This window comes from Melospiza georgiana, chromosome 14 (genome assembly GCF_028018845.1).
Source record: "Melospiza georgiana isolate bMelGeo1 chromosome 14, bMelGeo1.pri, whole genome shotgun sequence".
Lineage (NCBI taxonomy): Eukaryota > Metazoa > Chordata > Aves > Passeriformes > Passerellidae > Melospiza > Melospiza georgiana.
Window position 1 is genome coordinate 5,664,226 of NC_080443.1, and position 19,381 is coordinate 5,683,606.

The window sequence follows — 19,381 nt, forward strand, 5'->3', positions numbered from 1 at the left end:
GAGCTCCACCTAACCCCTGCTCACCCGGGAGGCGCGGAGCGAGGAACCGCGCCCTCAGAAACACCTTCTTCGCTTTACTCCCAATTCCCAGTCCCCATTTCCCCCTATTCTGCCACAGCTCCACGCTTTTTCCCGTAGGAACGAGCCCACTCACCTCGTCCTCCAGCGCCGCCCGGCTCCGCAGGCCGCACCGCTGCCCGCTCCCCGCGGAACTTTCCAGAACCCGCAGCGCTCCCGCCTCCAGAGCCGCCCCGGGGCGGGTCGGAGCCCAGAACAGCCCAACCCCGGCTCCATGGGATGCCCTGCCACTCCCCGCGGAACCTTCCAGAATCCGCAGCGCTCCCGCCCCCAGAGCCGCCCTGGGGCGGGCCGGAGCCCAGAACAGCCCATCCCCGGCTCCACAAGCCGCTCTGCTGCCCGCGGAACCTTCCAGAACCCGCAGCGCTGCCGCCCCCAGAACCGCCCCGGGGCGGGTCAGAGCCCAGAACCGCCCATCCCCGGCTCCTCAGGCCCGGGTTGTGGCCAATGGCACTGGCAGCTGTTCCCGGCTGTAAAAAGCACCTCAAACGCTGCGGGAAATCTCACAAAGCGCAGGGAAGTCCGTCGTCTTGCTTTTTGTATAAAATGGGAACCAAACTCATAGCGGAAGAATGAAAGCCTTTGTTACTGCAAGCAACTTGAAATCAAGAATATTCTACTAGGATTTGAGGGAAATTATTACAATGAACCTTTGGGATTTGGAATTTATTTCAGGCTTAAAGTCTCTGTAGCAGAGGCAGTGGTGAAATAGCGGTAGTTCTTTGGAAACACTGGCAGTTCTTAACTAATGCAGGGACAACAACCACAGGAAAAAAAAGGAAAACACAAAACAGGTGTAGCACCCAGAAAATGGACAACTGAAAAGAGTTCATAGGGATCTGCCCCTCTGAAGTGGTGAAATAACTTAGTGCAAGTCCTTGGTGTAGTTCTTAGCTCTGCAGGAAGACATAACCCCAGCCAGACAGGGAGAGCCCTCACCTAACACAAGTGCCAAAACTGCAATTTTTTACACATCTGGCATCACCCCTGCACACCTCTCCTGCCCTCATTCCCATATCCACACTCCTGCTGTGCTCGGGTGCTAAATAATTTATCAAAAAAATTTTCTCATAATACTTACTTTCTACCATAAAAGTAAACTGGTAGAATAACCATAAGAGGCAGAAGAATAAAAGAAATCCTTTGTGTATTTCAATTTGTCATCTCAAGGGATATGGTCTAGATGAATACAGTAATAAAGTGAAGGTTCTAGGAGAGCACACTGTCGCTTGTTGAAGGCATTACTGGATGAGAACTCCTGGAAACTGACTGCCCTTGGGGATAAAGGAGCAGGAGAGAAGAGTGCTGGCAGCTCTTTAAGCATCTTTTCCTTGAACCACAAAACCTCTTTGATTCTCATGTGTAAGAAATCAGGCAGGAGACCAAAGAAGCAAAGTAAGACCCTTCTGGTCTGACTGGAGTGCAAGAAAGAAATGCACTGGCACTGGAAGCAGGGATACATATCCATAGGGGAGAATATAGGAATGGTGCTTGGGGATATAGGAGTGGGATCAGGAGAGCTAAGGCACAACCGGAGCTGAATGTGGCAAGGGATCTGAAGAAAAAACCCAAAAAACTCCCAGAGGTATATTGATTAGAAAAGGAGAACTACTTAAACAAATGTATATCCCTACCCCCAATGCTTCAGTAATAATGCACATAGAGAGGGCTGACAGGGTTTCTTTGACATTTGATTTTATGGCTCAGTTTTTGCTGCAGTCATGCTGCCCGTATTTCCCATGTCCTTGAACTTCAAGGTGAGGAAATTAAGTGCTTTTTGTTGTAGGAGAAAACCAAGTTCAAGATCTCAGAAGCCGGAACATAGACAAGTGTTTGGGGACTTGATGAGACGCATCCTGGGGTTCTGGGGGCACTAGCAAGGGTGGGTCCTGGGGCACTCTCCATTGCATTGGAGAAGTCAGGGCAGGCAGGTGAAGTCTCCAGTGACAGGAGAAAAGGGAATGTCACACCCAGCCAGAATATTCAGGTGTTCTAATGCACAATACACAGTGCTCTGCTTTTGTGGTCATTGTTCAGCACAGGTTTACAAACCTCAACAAGGTCTGCAAAACCAGCACCAGCCTGGGTATGTTCTGAGGGAGAAGAGAAAGACACATCTTTTTTTCAGTATATTTTTAATCCAAATAAATGCTACAAACCAATTCAATCTAATAGTAGCAACCGGTTTTAATTGAAACAGAGAACAAAACCTGGAACAAAGCTTTCTGAACAACTTTACTGACTAATCTGAAGTCATCATTCATTATCCTTCCAGATAATTTACAAAACTGCTCCATTGACTCCACTTATTGAACAAAAGAAAAGACAAAATCAAACCAAACATTAAGCAGCAATCTTTCCTCTGAAGTTCTTAAATCTCAGTTAAATTAGTAAAGTAGTTAAGAAGCAAAATGTGGGATGTTGGAATATGGATGTGGGTATATCAAGGAGGAACATTATTCCCTTAAGTTGTTGATATGTTTTTGGAGCTAAAAAAATTACACTTTTAATTTTTTTAAATTGCTTACAGTTTGAAGATAAAAAAATATATTGATAAAAGAATGCACTCAATTCCATAGATGACTTCCTTTAAGCTAAGTCTATCTTTGAAAATTGTAGTTTTAAATTATTACCATTAGTAGAAAGAATTTAAGTATATAAAATATAAAAATTAACTTTATAATATTCTTTTTAAAAGTGCATTATAGTTCATTTATGTATATATCTATATCTATACATACATTGCTTGTCCCCAAAATGAAAGAAAGAATAAAATGGGAAATGTTAACAAATATGGAATGGGAGATTTTATCCATTTCTAACATTACAGTTATCTAGTGGATAACTTCGGGAAGCATAACAAAAGAATCCTTCAACTCTTCTCTGCTTGTTCTAATCATTATATATATATATAAATTTTCAATGAGAAGAAGACCTTTGTGACTCAACAGTGGCACAACTGCTCTGTTTTTAAAGACTCAAGAAATTAGATACACATAGATGTGACTCCACAGCCATACAGATATAATGCTTTGGCAGGACAGAGAAATATTTTCATGACTATTTGGCAACAGTTAAAAAGCACCAAAACCACAGTGAGCATATATGCAATTAATAATATTCTATATTTAAACCCAAGACATATTATAATCTGCTATTGTAATCTGAATTATCACACTTTATCATCAGTGGATTTATATGCTTATATTTTGCTTGAATATTAACATAAATAGCAAGATTGTTGATGTCTTTCATTACCATCCTGTGAAATACCCCACCCTCTCTCATGAGATCTTCAACCTTCTTATCTGTTGACATAGTAATTTTCTTTTCTCCAGTATAATCTGGATCCTCCGGATATAACTCATCTCCTGGGGGTAGAAAAAAAGATTTAGTTATAGATAGCCAACGTTATTTTTCAGCCTTTTCACAGGCAATTTTTTTAGGATTTATCAGTATATGTAAATCAGTGGAAATTTATTTCACAATGCAAAGTAAATTGCCTCTAAACATCTTCAGATTTAAAGACAGAATCATATATTTCTGAAGTATGTCAGTGACACTGCAGTGCATGTTGCATGTTCCAGAGCTCCTGATAATATGCTATTAATATGCTGTAATGACAGCCTGGGCAGACAGGAGTGTATATAACAGGTGGAGCACAGGACAAGCACTTCTTCATGGGTATAAAGATAGGACTAAGAACAGAAATGCATTTTGTTCTATTTTGTTAATGTAAATAATTGATTTGCCATATCAAGGCATTATACTCTTGTGCAAGGCTGACAATGAACCCCAAATACAGAAATCCTAGAGGTCAATTGTGATCAAAAGAAAAAAAAAAGGAAAGCATAATGAAAAACAAACTAAGAAAAGCAGAAAATAATAAATAGTATACACAGCTTTTCTTAATGCTGCATGTACATGATTATGAAATGAGAGAGACTTAAGCAGGAGAAAGGGCAGGAGGAAGATGGCTGAGTGCATGGTTTTAGTCCAGTGCCTTATCACTGCAGCTGGGAGGTGTGATAATGCAGCTGTGCTGGATTCCCATATCCTCACAAAGTGATACCTGAAGTAAAGGAGAATTCCTACTGAAAAGGACTAAAGGAAGGAGTTTTTAAACATACTTCAGATTACACAAAGCTGAAATGCTGGAATTTCTTCACAAATACACATATGATGACAATGGTGAGCCAATGAGATTATGAGTAACTGAGAAATAACTGTGCTGTCTGATGCCCTGGCTTGTCTCTGACTGCAGCCACTGTCACAACTATAGCAAACAAGCTGGAAACAGCATGCAGTAACTTGACTTAAAGAGTATTTTCCTTCAGTTAAGGATGGATTATGCCATGTGGCTTCAGCACAAGCATTCAGAAGATGCTGTGCATTCAGGAGAAGCCTCCATTGTGTCCTTACCCGGCAGCAGCTGGATGGCTCCATCTGCAGCACTCAGCATCACGGGCATCCAGCGCTCACAGCCCTCCAGAGCCCGTGCAGAGCTGAACTGCTGCAGCTCCTCGAGGGAAGAGAAGTTGCACAGCCTGCAGAATTCATAAAACTGAGGTGGAGGAAACCAGATCTCCTGAGACTTAAAGCGTTCGATGGCTTCTGCAGGTGATGACCACTGGAAGATGAAAACAAGTCTTGAAATAATAGTGTCAGCAGCAGATAGAAAGTCTGAATAAACTGAAAAGTCATTTAGCAAGGAAGTCCATACAGCAAAGAAGCTTGCAATGGACCATATTTCTGAATATAATAAAAACCATGTATAAACTACACCAAAGTAACAACAAAGACATTCTTAAAACTGAAAAACAAACAATCAATAAAAACTACTTATTTTTTCCCAATAGAAGTAATTTTTTATTTTACACACAGACATGCCAGGATTAAAAACTGACATTTGTTTTAGGGGCATGACTGAAAGTTTACTGAAACCAACAGAAAACATTAAACTTGCTCTTGCCAGAAGCTGCCACTGATGCTTTGAGATTTAAAAGTACCTCTAAACATCTGCTCCTTAGAAGCACTGTTTTCAGAGCACGAACACCCAGCTATTCATCATAATTCTGCATGTTTAAAACTACTGGTAATCTCGATTTCATCTCACATGGTGAATTTAATAATAGATGCATAATTGTTTGCAGTAGATTTATGCTATTATTAACAAAATTACAACATGAGCTCTTGAAAGTAAGGTTTCGGGTACTTTTAAATTTCTGTAGCAGAATTTGTTAAACAAATAAATACAGGAACATCAGAAATACCAAAATTTTAAGTAGGCTTTTACAGAACTGTCTGGTTTCTCATCTACTTTTAACTTGTAATCAAACTTTCCAGAATCCTAGAAAAACTTAAGGACCCTCATGTACCTGACATTAGAGCTTCTTCATGAAGTTTGTTACTTTTACACACTCAATTAAAAAAGAAAGGTTAAAAAATAAAAAGTCAAATTTTTTTACTGGACTATTTCAACAAGTTTGCATATTACTTAAAATATTCCAAGTGACTCCAAAAGACAAAAATTGCTAGCATCTCATGCAGTGCTGGAATATACCTGGATATACTACATGGATCTCTCCCAGAATCCTGAGGAGGTGTGACAACCCTGCTATATTGCAGGAATGAATGTAAAAAAAAATTGTATTTGTCAACTGCCTTGGAAAGAGACAGTAATTCACGGTGAAAGGGACCTGATGTGACACGGATCATGTCAACAACCTCACAAAAAACCCTCTGGTGATGGTGGCAGCTCCAGGAGTCCAGGGGAGAGGGTGCAGGTAAAACTCCCTTCCCTTTTCTCAAGGAGCTTTATCAGGAGGGCTTGGACTAATCTGGAGAAGAGACAGTTGTGTGGAGACCTCACTGTTGCAGACATTTCTCCACAGAAATCCTTTCTTTCGGATTTCTGTGTCTTCTGGAGGCCAGAGGCCTCGGAAGACAAGGTAAACAATTATTATCAGCTGCTGTGGAATGTAATGGGATGCACCTTGATTGGCTCATTTTCTTTGTTTATAATTAAGGGCCAATCACAAAGTGTAAGCCAGGGACTCAGTCCTTGGACACAACTTTGTTATAGATTCTTTCTATCTATTCTTAGCCTAGCCTAGCTGCTCTGCAAACTTCTCTCTATATTCTATTTAGCACAGTCTTAATGTATTATATATAATATCTTAATAAATCAAGCCTTCTGATTCAAGAAATAAGATTCACCCTCTCTCTCTCACCAGCTGCGACCCACACAGGCGCGGTAATACCTCACAGCACCTTCCAGTATCTGAGGGGACTGCAGGGAAGCTGGAAAGGGACTCTGTCAGGAACTGTAGTGCCAGGACAAGGAGTACAATGGGTACAAATCGAAAGAGAGGACTTTTAGATTAGATATTAGACTTAGACTTTAGATATTAGAAGGCAGTTTTTTTACTGTAAGGGTGGTGGGACCCTGCAAAGGGTACCCAGAGAAGCTGTGGCTGCCCCTGGATCCCTGGAAATGTGCAAAGCCAGGTTGGACACTGGGGCTTGGAGCAATCTGTTCTGGTGGAGGGTGTCCTGCCCATGGCGGGGGTGGGACACGATGGGCTTTAAGGTCTGTTCCAACCCCTACCATTCTATGATTCTACGCCTGTTGGAAGTATAAGGGCACAGTCTCGGCGGAGCCCGGGGCGGTGGGAGAAGGGCTCGGGCAGGAGCGGCCGCTCCCATCGCCAACACCCGCCGGACCGGGCTGTGCTGTGCTGCTTCCCGGGCACCCCGGCCCCTCTTACCAGGACGGCTGTCACCTCCTGGTCGTCCTGCGAGACGTGTGGCGGCCGCTGCTGGAGGCAGCACAGGTAGAAAGCCGTGTCATAGCGGCGGCCGCCGGCGCCGGCCCTGCCCACGGGCGTCAGCCAGTTGCTCCACTCGTGCAGCGCCCAGATGTTGGGCGCGCAGCCCAGGTGCCGGCACAGCCGCAGGAAGCAGGACGCGTCCTCCCGCACCCGGCGCCGCCACTCCCCGAGCTCGGCGGCGGGCGGCAGGCGCTCGGCGGGCAGCGGCGGGGCCGGCCCGCGCCCCGGCACCAGCAGCAGGATCCCCGCCTCCTCGAAGGTCTCCCTGAGAGCGCAGATGCGGAAGGCGACTTCCCCCGGCAGCTGCGAGCCCAAGCTCTCCCGGTTGGTGGCGAAGATCGGGGCGCGGCTGCAGCCGGGCGGCGGCGGCTTCACGGCGCCGAGCCCGCAGTGCGGCGAGGCGGGCAGCAGCCCCAGCCACTCGGCGGAGAAATCCGCCGGTTCCGCCAGCCCGCCCGGGAACACGTGGGCGCCGGCCATGAAGCCGCTGCGGGAGCTCCGGCGTAGCAGCAGCAGCTCGTAGTCGAAGGGGCCGAGCGGCGAGCGCGGCGGCCGGCCCGGCGCGCCCGCCGCCAGCAGCAGCGTGGCCGCCTCCCGCCAGTGCCGCAGCCGCGGGTTCATCTTGGCCAGGCGGAGGGCGGCAGGGCTCCCGCGGCGGCGCGGGGCGGGCCGGCACCGCCGCCTGCGCCCCCGGAGGAGCCACTGCAGCCGCGGGGCGGGCCTGCGCCGGGGGAGGCCCGCGGGAGGCGGGACAGCGCGGGCATGCCTCGGCCCCCCTCAGCCCTAAGCCGGTAAGTAGCGGGTGTCCTCAGGGGGCGAGGGCTTAAGGAGATACAACGGGTTTAAGGCAGCGATGGCCGGGAGAAACGAGGCGATGGCTTTAAGTGGCTTGGGAAGCTGTGGCTTGGGCTGGCTCGCCCTTGCTGAGGGCTCGGAGCAAGGAGTGCATTCGCAAGGTGTAAATGTGCAGGAGCTGCCCGGGAGCCCAGAGCCGCCCTGAGCGCGGGGAAGGGTCTGTGGCAGCCCCGGGAGTCAGCGCGGGGTCGGCAGCCAAGGACTCGGATTTGTGTGGCAGTGCTGCTGCTGACCCGCCAGCTGGCCCCGCAGAAATCTCCTTATCTCAATGCCACAGCCAACCACGCTGACAGCAAAAGTCATTTTAGGTCTGTAGTTAAACGTGACGTTTGCCAAGTTGTGTGAATTTGTTCTAGTGCATTCCAGACGGGAAGAGTATGTAGAATTTCAGCTTATCATTACAGAGCTCTTCCTGTTTTGAGGTGTTTAAGTATCTTGTTAGCTGAAAAACAAATATTCAGCAAGGTACCAAAACGTTGAAAGGTTCTTTGAAGCTTTAGGAAACATTTTATTTTGTTAATTGATTTTGATTCCTCAATTTTCTTTAATTTGTAAGAAATTTAAGCAGCAAAAAGGTGATGACACAGGTTGAGAAGTTTTGAGAGGAATGGTATTTACATGTAACATGGAAAATCCTTCTCCCATCCGTAATCCTTCTCTTGCCAGATTGCATTTGGCAAATACCCACGTACCTGTACATGCTTCTGACAACCTCTCTATTTGATTTTGTATTTGAGCTTGTACTTGATGCCTGAGAGTGTGTCACTGGAACTGCAGTGGAGTTTAGAAGCAGCTGAAGCAGTGGGGTGCTGGATCATGTCAATTGACAAATCCAAAGATGACCTTGTGGTGTGCCCCGACACAGCTGGGCCATGAGCTCACCCTGTGCCTGGCTGCAGTGGGCAGGGCAGGTCAGCCAAGGCAGCTGAGGCTGCTGAAATGAATGGCCAGACAACAGACAAGCCTGCCTCCCTTACTTATCACTGAATATACAAGCAAAACCAATGATACCTGTTAACCTGAGCAGCCCTTTCCTCACTAGTTTAATCCTTTTTGCTCACCAGTAATTACCATGTTAGGCAGTTGAAGCACAAGGTTCATTAATTTGTTGTTTTCTATTAAGGTACTTTGAATCTAAAATCATGACATTCATCTTGATATTTGTTTGCCTTTTGCACTCTTTGTGTATTTAACTATTTCACTGTGTTAAGCATACATCTTGTTAGGAATGTGCTTTGCCTAAAAGCTGCTTTACTGATGAAATATTAATAAACTACTGAGGTTTTTTAAGATTTAACATCCAATGAGCTTGATGGCAGATCAAAAAGATTTAGGGTCCATTATGTCAGATCATTTCAGCATAAAGACATTTTAAGTAGAAAGTACTCATGTACCAATAATGAACGGTGTCACTTTCAAATCAGATATAATACCCACACAAATACAAAACTGTCTTTGTATGACAGAAATGTGATATCTGATATCTGGAACATAATTTCAGAACATATCTAGGAAAATCTGAGACTCGAGAATAGCAGTGATTATAGTGTTAAGTTTCTAACTGGAATATTGGTTTGTGTTTTTTTGTCTTGCACAGTCTAAAGGCTCACAAGTACTGGTATGTATGTAAAGGATACCCTGGCAAATGAGGCACAGGATCATAAAGTGGTCTGGGTTGGAAGAGACCTTAAAGATCACCTGGTTCCCCCTCTGCCATGGGCAGGGACACCTTCCACTATCCCAGGTTGTGCCAAACCCCATCAGACCTGGCCTTGGACACTTCCAGGGATCCAGGGGCAGCCACAGCTGCTCTGGGCAACCTGTTCCAGTGCCTCACTGCCCTCACAGGGAATGATTTCTTCCCAATATTCCACTCTCAGTCAGTGTAAAGCCATTCCCCCTTGTCACTCCAGGCCTTTGTTTATTGTTTCTCTTCACCTTTCTTGCAGGCTCCCTTCAGGCACAGGAAGGGCACAGTTAGGTCACCCCAAAGCTATCCCATTTGCAGGCTGAACAATCCCAATTCTCTCAGCCTTTCCTCCTAGCAGAGGTGCTTTATCCCCCTGATCAAAACTCCCCTGGTTTCATTGGCACCCCCTGGTATTAAACCTCATGGATCTGGTTCCCAAGGCATTCCTGCAGGGCAGTGCCAATGGGATGTGTGGCTGGCACGGTGCTGTGGCCTCAGACCCCAGAGAATGCCAGGCTCACAGCTCTGTTCAGGACTGAGCTCAGCATCCTGAGCTGTTCCTTGGGCTCAAACACAGCCAGGTACAAGCTAAGGTAAACTTTCTACCCTGCTCCATTTGCTGCCTTTTCCCACACGGTTCTGCAGTATAAATCACCTGTAAAGAGGGTGCCATTCCTTACCTGAGGGTCAGCAGATTCACCCTATTGCTGGCAGATTTTTTGGCTTCTTTCAGAATTGTCTTAGGAAGATTATTTCAGTATCCATTCACTGCAAAGCTGAAGTCATCTCATGTGAAATTCCAGGAGGGTTTGAGTCTCTACCTGACCCAGTTATCAGGGCTGTAGGTTGCTGGGGGTTCTGAGCACTCAGAAACTCTGTGAGCAAAGGTAAAGGATGCAAAGGGAAGTTCTGCCTCCTTCCAGTTTCTTGCTAAGGCAAAAGATCAGCTCTTTGAGTGTGTATCTGCCCCTCAAAGCTGTAGCTGACCTGCTGGAGGTAGCTCACATGAATATAGAATAACTCTTAAAGGCAAATTAGGTGTAAGGTTATCTACAGAGCATGTTTCTTCATCTCCAACTTAGATGAGTTTTTCTTCAATATATTCTGCTAGAATGCAGAGCTTACCTCACTTGTACTTAAATATTCTATAGCTTTATGAGTGATTTCAGGAAAAAAAAAGACAAAATCTGAGAAAATCTATCACTAATCCTAAACCAAGCACACCAGTTTGTGACATTGCTGTGTGGAAGGATTCCAGCACAAGGTCATGATGCTTCAGGGGCCAGTGTATGCTGGGAATCCAGGGCACTTCAGTGTGAAGAGAGCTCTCCCCATAGCAAGAGTTAGCTAAATACATGTGTGAGAGTAGAGAAAGAGTCAGAGGTCCCCTCCAAATGAAATTATTAAAAAAAAAAAGGTGTTTTTGCTAAAAAGTAAAGAATTCAGCTGTCTTTCTAGTTTCTTGTATGCCAGAATATAAAACTGTGTACTTACTGGACCTCAAATAATTTTGTATTTCAAGTTGTTTTCAAAACCAGATTGTGTTGTATTGAAAAAGAAATCCTTCTGAGTGATGCAAAAATTGCATCAAATAAAATACCATAAAATTATTGCACTGATAATAATTCTTTGTGGCATCATGTTTCAGCAATGCAGGGGTTACTTCAACTTTTTTCTCTGCAGTTCAGTTACTACTTAAAAGAAAAAGTTTAAAAAAAAAGGTTTAGATCACTAGATATATAGAAATGAAACTCAAATTAATTTTCTGGGTTTTTTTCTATGTGATTACCCTACTTAGCAATCAAATTACTTCATTCCTTCTGTTACATCATTGCATAAATTATTTTGCCCAGACAGGTCAGTGCAGATTTCACCACTGTAATAATTAATTTCAGATGAAAAACAAGGTCCATCAACAGTTCATCATTTAGTTTAGTTTCCATGCTATCCTGTGAGTTGGAGATGATTACACTGAGTCAGGTTCAGTTTAGTTCAGATGCATCTTTGGCCCCATGCAGATGCAGTGTCTACAATAATGAGTTGTGACAACTTCAACTATAAAAAAAATGCAGACATTTCACTAGGTTTGTCTACTGCTTCTTACACTGGCTTATTTTACAGTATTGTAGAATCACAGAGTAATTTATGTTGGAAAAAAAACCCCAAGATCATTGAGTCCAACCACTAAACCCAGCACTGCCAAGTCCACCTCTAAACCATGTCCCCAAGTGCCCCATCTACACATCTTTTAATTGCCTCCAGCTATTTCAAATGGTATTTCAAATACCTCCAGGTCACTTCAAAATGACATGCTAAAGCTTTTAGATTGTTTAGCTCATATAATATCAACAGATAGGCAGACTTCATAATTAATATGAAAAGTAAATCGATTATTCACTGTATTGTTTCCATATTGTGAATAAATGTCACATGTAGGAAATGCAGGTTTATGATTATAACACCATTATATAGAGTAAAAAGAAAAATAGAAAAAAACCCAGCTAACCTTGTGCAAAATATGATATTCCAACAAATTAGGCAGATGGGAAAACTAGGTTACAGATAATATTAACAACTGGAACTGTTCTACTTCCATCATTTAATCATCTCCAACAGGCACCACATGGATTACACATTTTATAGAAATGGAAATTATGGTTCTAATTCTGCAGCTTTTAGTTATATGAATGGTTTTCACACATGTAATTTCTTGCCAGACTGAGTACTGGTGGCTTGTTTGAGGAATCATTTGGAGCACACCTTCCAGGACCCAGAATTCAAATGTGTATATCTTGAATTACACCTGCAGTTGGCATATTAGATTAAGTTGCTAAGGGAGTATCATGTTTGCTGTCTCTGGCAGTCCTCAGTCATTTTATATGGTATAAATAGTTAAGTATTTTCTTTTGTCTTTTATTTCCTATTTCCCCTTTCTTGTGGTTTTTTTCCTCCCCAAAGTTTATGCTATTTTTGTATCGATTTTTCTGGATCACACAAAGAAATTGCATTTAATTTTTTTTTTCCCAAGACAATTGTAGATGACTGTAAGGTAGGAGGTTTATTATTCTTTCAAAAGCCCCATGATTTTTAAAGTCAGTTGTTTGGCTGTGTGGTTTCTTAATGCTATGACACATCAGTGAGTTCAACTGTGTGTGTTACTTGAACATTTATTTGTGTGTAAGACAGACCTGACTGATCAGAGACTGCAGTGATAATTTCATGCACAGTGGAAATGATCAAAACAACAGAGCACATTTATACCACAGCTGTGACTTCATTTCTGTGCAGCTGAATTATACCTAGCTCTGAGATTATTTGTGAGTTTGTTTAATTTGGTGGAGATTTAAGTATATGATAAATAATGCCATGCAATGCAGTGTAAATAAAACATACAATTCGAGGAAAGAGAACAAAACAAAAACCCATCTGACCCTGTGGAGGGCTGAGAAGTCAGTTTCTGTCTCTCTGGTAAATCACAGTAGATACTCTCACAAATGGCTGGAACTGAGAAATAAACAGAATTGCCTTTGCTAAGTGGCCTCTGTGGGTGGCGGTTTCAGAGAGGTTGTGATTGGATTTGTGTCTGCAGTCACATTGCTTCCAGCATGGAGCACTCGTGCTTGGCTGCCTGAGAGGATCCACCAGAGCCCTGGTGCTGGCTCAGTGCCCTGGGATTTTTCACCTTTGCACAGGTTCTGCAGTGGCAGCTGCTAAAGCCACATCCCAGCTGCACCCTGTACCACAGCAGTGGGCTGTGAGGATGGGGATGGAATCCAGCCATGTGGGACTGCCTTCCTCCAGGAGAAAGTCATTGTAGTGTGGAACTGGGGGAGACAAGGATTGTCTTCTGTAAAATGGATAACAGCATGTAGCACATTAAAATAGTTTTACTCTCTGAGACATAATAAGAGAATGGAGTCAGTTCCACTCAGGGATATTTTATATCCTCTGTCCCACTGGGCATAAGATATTCCTTTGCTGTAGTTTAACATTGGGATGCTGCTGTACGTAACAAAAAGCAAACTTTGGTATTTACTACATACATCCATCATACATCCTTTCCTTTTTTTGTTGTTCCCTAAACACATGTGGATAATTTCATATGAAAAACATTATTTTCTAATCCCACTTTTATTGTACACTCACTGTAGCAAATGCTGCTCACGTGTGAACTATTTTGTCCAGATCTCTTCCTGTATTAAAAGACTTATATAATCGTATTGAGAGAAAGCACTTAGAGATCTGTAATCCACTGGTCTTACTGAATGACTTTTTACATAATGAAAATCTGTGAAGGGTAAATATGTTGACTAGGAGTTCCATTAGCACTTAAATAGAAGGTATTTCTGGAAAGCAAACATAAACAACACAAACCTTCCAGAGAAGGAAAAGCAACCTGTAACCAATCCTCTCTACAAACAATAAGCACATGTTTAATTTTTAATCTGAAAGCTAATTACATCAGTTATTTAGTCCAGTTTTAAATAATTGCATTACTGTAAAAAACATTTTCGTACTTACATGAAGAATTTTGAAACTAATCTTATTTTATATTCATAATGCTGAAATATGATGTTACATTGTTTGCAACATCAAGAGAAACTTCAATTATGGTCCTGTATTCCTAAACTAGAAAAAAGGGTAATGGGTTTTTATGGTGATAGACTGGAAATCCTGGAATGAAATTTCAAATTGCTGCATTTAACAGACTCAGTTCTGATGGTTTGATACAACTGTTGATCATTGTTGGTACCAATAGCACAGGACCAAGTTTCACACTCCTTAGGTTGTGTATATCTTTTGCTAAAGTAAATGCCAGCTTTGCTGGCTGAAAGAGACAGAGTTTGGATCCTAACACAAGGAGATTCCAATTGTTAGTCCAGCCCAGTCTGGTTTTCAGGTTGTCCAAGCCAATGGTTCTGTACTTAACTCTGGACATCCAGCACTGAAGGCAGATTCATGTTAGCCTAAATGTTATTGTAGCTGTTTCCTAGGGCAGGGATTTCCTGATCTCAGACTGCTGCTTCCCTGGCAGTGTAAGCTGCATCACAATTCAGCTTTGGCAGCTTGAGAAGGCTGTGTTGATGTTTACAAAACTAATGAGAGGGCTTAGCATGTTACTTTTATTACTGTGGTTGAAACAGGAACTTTTGAAGAGCTTACTACAGATAAGCTATATTAATATTAATATTCCAGCTTTTCAAAGAATCATAGAATAGTTTGAGTTTGAAGAGACCCTAAAGATGATCTGGTTTCTACCCCTGCCATGGGCAGGGACACCTTCCAGCAGACCAGGTTGTGCCAAGCCCTGTCCAGCCTGGCCTGGAACGTTTCCAGGGATGGGGCAGCCACAGCTTCTGTGGGCACCGTGTGCCAGGGCCTCGCTGCCCTCACAGGGAACATTTTATTCCCAGCATCTCATCTGAACCAGCTCTGTCAGCATGAAGCCATTCCCCCTTGTGACTCCATCCCTTGTGAACAGGCTCTCTCCATCTCCTTCAGGCACTGAAAGGCCACAGTTAGGTCACCCCAAAGTTTGTCTTCTGCAGGCTGAACAATCCCAAGTCTCTCAGCCTTTCCTCACAGCAGAGGAGCTTTATCCCTGTGATACCTTTGTGACCTCCTCTGGACCTGCTCTGACAGATTTTGTTTTATTTGAATTACTACTGCAAGCAAACCAGTAAGTTATAAGGAAGTACTTTATTTTAAGTTAAATAAATAGTGACAGTAACAGGTTTGCATTATTCAAAGTGTAGAAAATACCACCCATGCACAGGCAAAACCAGTGTAATTCAAGTCAGGAGTAAGATTTTACTATACAGCAAATTTAATATGTGTATTCTGTGAATAAAGACAAAAGAGCTGAAGTAGATCAACACCGATATTAATTAAGCAATGACCATCTTTTCTTGTACTATAATTACATTCTCACCAATCAACATGAGAGTATGTGCTTTTTTATCGTGCTGTTTCAATATAGAGTATTTTAAAGTATGAATTCCCATTTTTCACTTACAAAGCAGCATTTCCAGTCTCCTTCCAGTTGCATTCCAGTAGGGGGGAAAAAATGAAGACTGCAAATCTATATCTCTGTTTCTTAATTTAAAGGAAGCCTCTGTATTTTTGGACAATGGAGGTTTCATTTAGTTTTGGTTTTGTGCAGTGTCGTGCCAAACTCTGTCACGTGGAACAAACACATGTAGGAGATGAGTGGCAGCACTTTATCCATGCAGACAGTGCCAATCCTCTGTTAGAATTCTACCTAATCTATTAATTTCAGAGAGGCTAAATATATGATACAGATTTTTAGTAACATACTAATGATGAATTAATTTGCAGCCAGCTTTGTCTTAAGATTTGAAAATTCTTTTTCCAAGGCCAATCCTTTAAGTAGTAATTGTGTGCATATTCATAATAATGCAAGACTTCATACTTATAGGCTATTTATATGAATTCTTTGAGTCCTATATTAAAAATGAAAGTAAAAAAACCAAAATTGCAATAGACTGAAAACATAACTGTTTACCAACCCACTGAGGCTTGCTTTCAAAGACGATCTAGTCTTAAAAATTCTTCTACACAACTAAGCATGGATAAACAGTTTATCTACTGTTAGGTGTGTGGAAGATACCGAGATAAAAGATAATGAATGTTGTCTTTGTTACCATTTACTTAGCCACCAGAAAACAGACTTGCATTCATGACTTGGGGGTTTGAGAACATGTGGTTAAATGGTCTGATTTCACAAGGTTTGTGGAGTTTTCAGGCAGCACAGAGCAGAGCTCAGTGGCTTCTCTACCTTCCTGTGAACTGAGAGTGCAAAAAGCGAAAACATCCACAGGTCCTTAATGACAAGAGGTGGCAATCCAATAGGTACATTCTTCTGCAGCTTTTACTGTATTTTCCTTAAATGTTTTTACTTATTGTGGTTGTGAAGGAGATCATCCAATTTAAATGAACAGTCAGCAATTACAGCTTGTCTAGGCAGGCTGGAACTGTAGCACTGATAAATGCAGACCTGGCTTTGTTAGAAAGCTGTCAGGGATCTCTGCAGACAGAGATGAACTACATATAAACCATATTCTATGGTATGAGTGAGACACAACAGAAAGGAATGTGGAGTTGTCTTGGAACACTGAATTACTGAGAGAATGGAGTTAGACTGGACCAATGTGCAGACCTCACATTATCCTTCAATATAAGGATAATCTATAGCTTTGAATTCAGGCCTCTGCCTTCTATTTTTTCCTCACCTACAAGTCCCCAGATTCAAATACACTTCCCCCCCCCATCAATCCAGTTAAGTTTTAAAGATTAAACAGTTTGCTGCAGTTTCTTGAAGTATGTTTAGTTCTTAACTCAAAAATATTAAAAAATATGCATGTTGTCAATTTTATTTAACAAGAATGAAGACTGTTCACAAAACATGTCTGATTATTACTGATCATTTTTGATAATGTTCCTGTAATAATCAATAAAGAAAAATAACTTCTTAAACCCCCAGTATTTTGGGGTCTTTATATTTGGCTGTGGAGTGCCCCATACACCTATGGCACTGTAGCACATGTACCAAGCATTCCTGAACAGACAGTGTGTGTTCACAGCACTAGAAGGTATTTCCAGAAGTAAATAATAAATACCATAACAACATAAATCCTTTTTATAAAATATTGTACAGCTTCTCTGCTAAGTAAGTGTATGTTCCCACAGTTTTATGTTTAAATGTTGACAATTCCACAGGGAAGAACTACAAAGTTTTATGCTGTTGCATTTCCCTTCCAGAATTATCAAATGGGACCAATCCTACAGGCTTCCCGTTTCCCAGATGATTAATCAGAAATGACTGAGATATGAAACTGAGACACATTTTTAGCTTTGTCTGGATTTCTGCTGTTTGGGAGCTTGAAGAATTGTGGCTGTACACATACAAGCATCAGTCCCTCCCTGTCAATAGGAGAGGGGATCCCATTGGGGAAGTCTGCTTTAACTTAACATCATTTCTTTTTGCTAAAATCTATTTTCCCATGTTACTGCATCTGCTCTGGGTAGATTCATTGCTCCTGTTTTCATAATTAATCACAGAGTACAAACTGCTGCTTCAGAAAGAAAAATTAAAATCAGAAGCAAGAATCAGTCTTCCTGCAAGATTTTAGGGCAAGCTAAAATCGTGGTAAATGTGAATGAAAACCATGAAGCTTGCTAGTATTTTTCTGAATATGCAACTCTCCTTTTTTTCTCTCTGGATTTGGAAAGCGATTAGTCATTGACATGTGCTGTGCCAATTCATGCAACTGGGTTCCGTACACTCCAGTCGAAATCAACAAACAGTACTTGGTATCAAACATCGTTCTGTTTTCTGCCCCCTCCCCAACCATTAACTTATTTAAAATAGAGCTTGGTTACATTCTTGTATTGGGGTTTTCATCCTTAGCCCTTTCCTCTGCTCAAGAAATACGTTTTGTATTTGATGAATTCTATTCACTTGGTCAGATAAAACACCCATGTTAGCCATCAAATTTGTGTTACCCTCCAATACTGTAAACAGTGACCAGCAGCAAACACCAGAGCCTAGTGAAGAACAAAAACCACAGGCTTCTGAGAATAGTGACCTATTAATAGCAGGCAAATCCCTGTTACAGCCAGTAGTGATAATACCCTGGTACTTCGCTTAACTGTTCCAAGTCCAGTAAACGAAGACATTCTATTCTGCAGGCTGATTTGCATCCCTTTTCTTCAAAAAGCATAGGAGAAACAAATAGTGCATTTTAGGCTATCCAGAGGCAAAAGTTCTGCTTTGTTCTTTCAAGTGCTCGTTTACAATTCTGAGCTGATCCAAGTAACACACTTTGGAAGTGAAGGTGAGGCATGAAACACTCCAGAGACAGGCTGGAGAGGGGTCGGTCGCTCGTGTCAGAGCTTGCACCACCCTAAGACAGTTTTACCACACACACTGCCAGGACAATAGCGATAATGAGCACAGCAGTGAAAATAATCCCAGCTAGAACCTTGCTGATATCGCAGAAGGATTTATTTTCCTCCACAGAGATCATGCCAATAGAGGAAGCGCCCACGCTGATGGTGGATTTCAGTTCAGCCCCTGGGTCTTGCTTAGCCTCTACTGTCCACTGGGGGACATTGACCTTCATCTCCATCTCGTACATCATCTCTCCTACCTGGTTGATCTCGTTCTCGAGGTCTTTCAAATCCACCACGTCTATGTTGTGCTCAGCCTCGTATTTCATGTTTTGGACGCTCATGGCGCGGGCGGCCACGCCGGAGGTTCCCCCGCTCATGCCCGTCTGGATCAGGTGTTTTTTGGGGACGTTCAGAGGGAACTCGTGGCCCAGCTCCAGGGCTCTCCTCATATCGATCTCCAGGATCTCTAGGCACGTGGAGAAAATCACCCATAGCCTCTCGAACTCGGCTTTATCTTCCTTACTCACGCTTTTGTCCTTCAGGACCGTGGTGAGCTTGTTCCTGTTGGCCACCGCCAGCTCCTGAGCTTTCTGCCGGGTTTTCTTGAGCTCCTCCCGCAGGTTCTGGGAGTCCGAGGTGCCGCCGATGGTCAGCACCATGTGCCGGTAGCAGGCGGTCACCTTGTTGAGCGCGTCCAGCAGCGCCTTGCACTCCTCCTTCACCATGGTGGCGGCGGGGGCCGTGCCCGGTGCCGCCCTGCCCGGTGCCGCCCTGCCTTACCCGGTGCCGGGCCCCGGGCGCTGCCACAGCCAGGCGCTACCAGCACACATGGCAAGCGCTGCGTCCGGGTCGCGCCTGCATCCAGCGCCCCCTTCCCCGCTGGTCAGGCGGCTCCGGGAGCCCGGGCGGGCGGCGGGGAGCCCGGGCGGGCAGGCAGCATCGCTCCCCGCGCCCCCGCCGCCTGCAGCGCCGCCGGGGCGGCTCGGTCCGCGCCGCGCTCAGCGGGGCG

General features: G+C 43.5%; 3 protein-coding genes across 3 annotated transcripts in view; 1 reads left to right on the forward strand and 2 right to left on the reverse strand.

Moving 5' to 3' along the window:
- Window positions 1-2,216: 2,216 nt before the first annotated feature.
- NUDT19 (nudix hydrolase 19) lies at window positions 2,217-7,675 on the reverse strand. The gene is given in 4 exon segments (XM_058034483.1): window positions 2,217-3,449; window positions 4,501-4,708; window positions 6,849-7,568; window positions 7,571-7,675. Coding segments are annotated over 4 exon segments (1,260 nt in total). The 3' UTR covers window positions 2,217-3,222.
- Window positions 7,621-19,381, forward strand: part of ANKRD27 (ankyrin repeat domain 27) — a 56,418-nt gene continuing 44,657 nt past the window's right edge. The window contains exon 1 of the mRNA XM_058034486.1: window positions 7,621-7,702. The gene's annotated coding sequence lies outside the window, so the exon portion shown is untranslated. The remainder of the gene's footprint in view (window positions 7,703-19,381) is intronic.
- On the reverse strand, window positions 16,837-19,180 carry RGS9BP (regulator of G protein signaling 9 binding protein). The gene has a single exon (XM_058034484.1). The coding sequence runs from the start codon at window positions 19,095-19,097 to the stop codon at window positions 18,384-18,386; it is 714 nt and encodes a 237-aa protein (XP_057890467.1). The 5' UTR covers window positions 19,098-19,180; the 3' UTR covers window positions 16,837-18,383.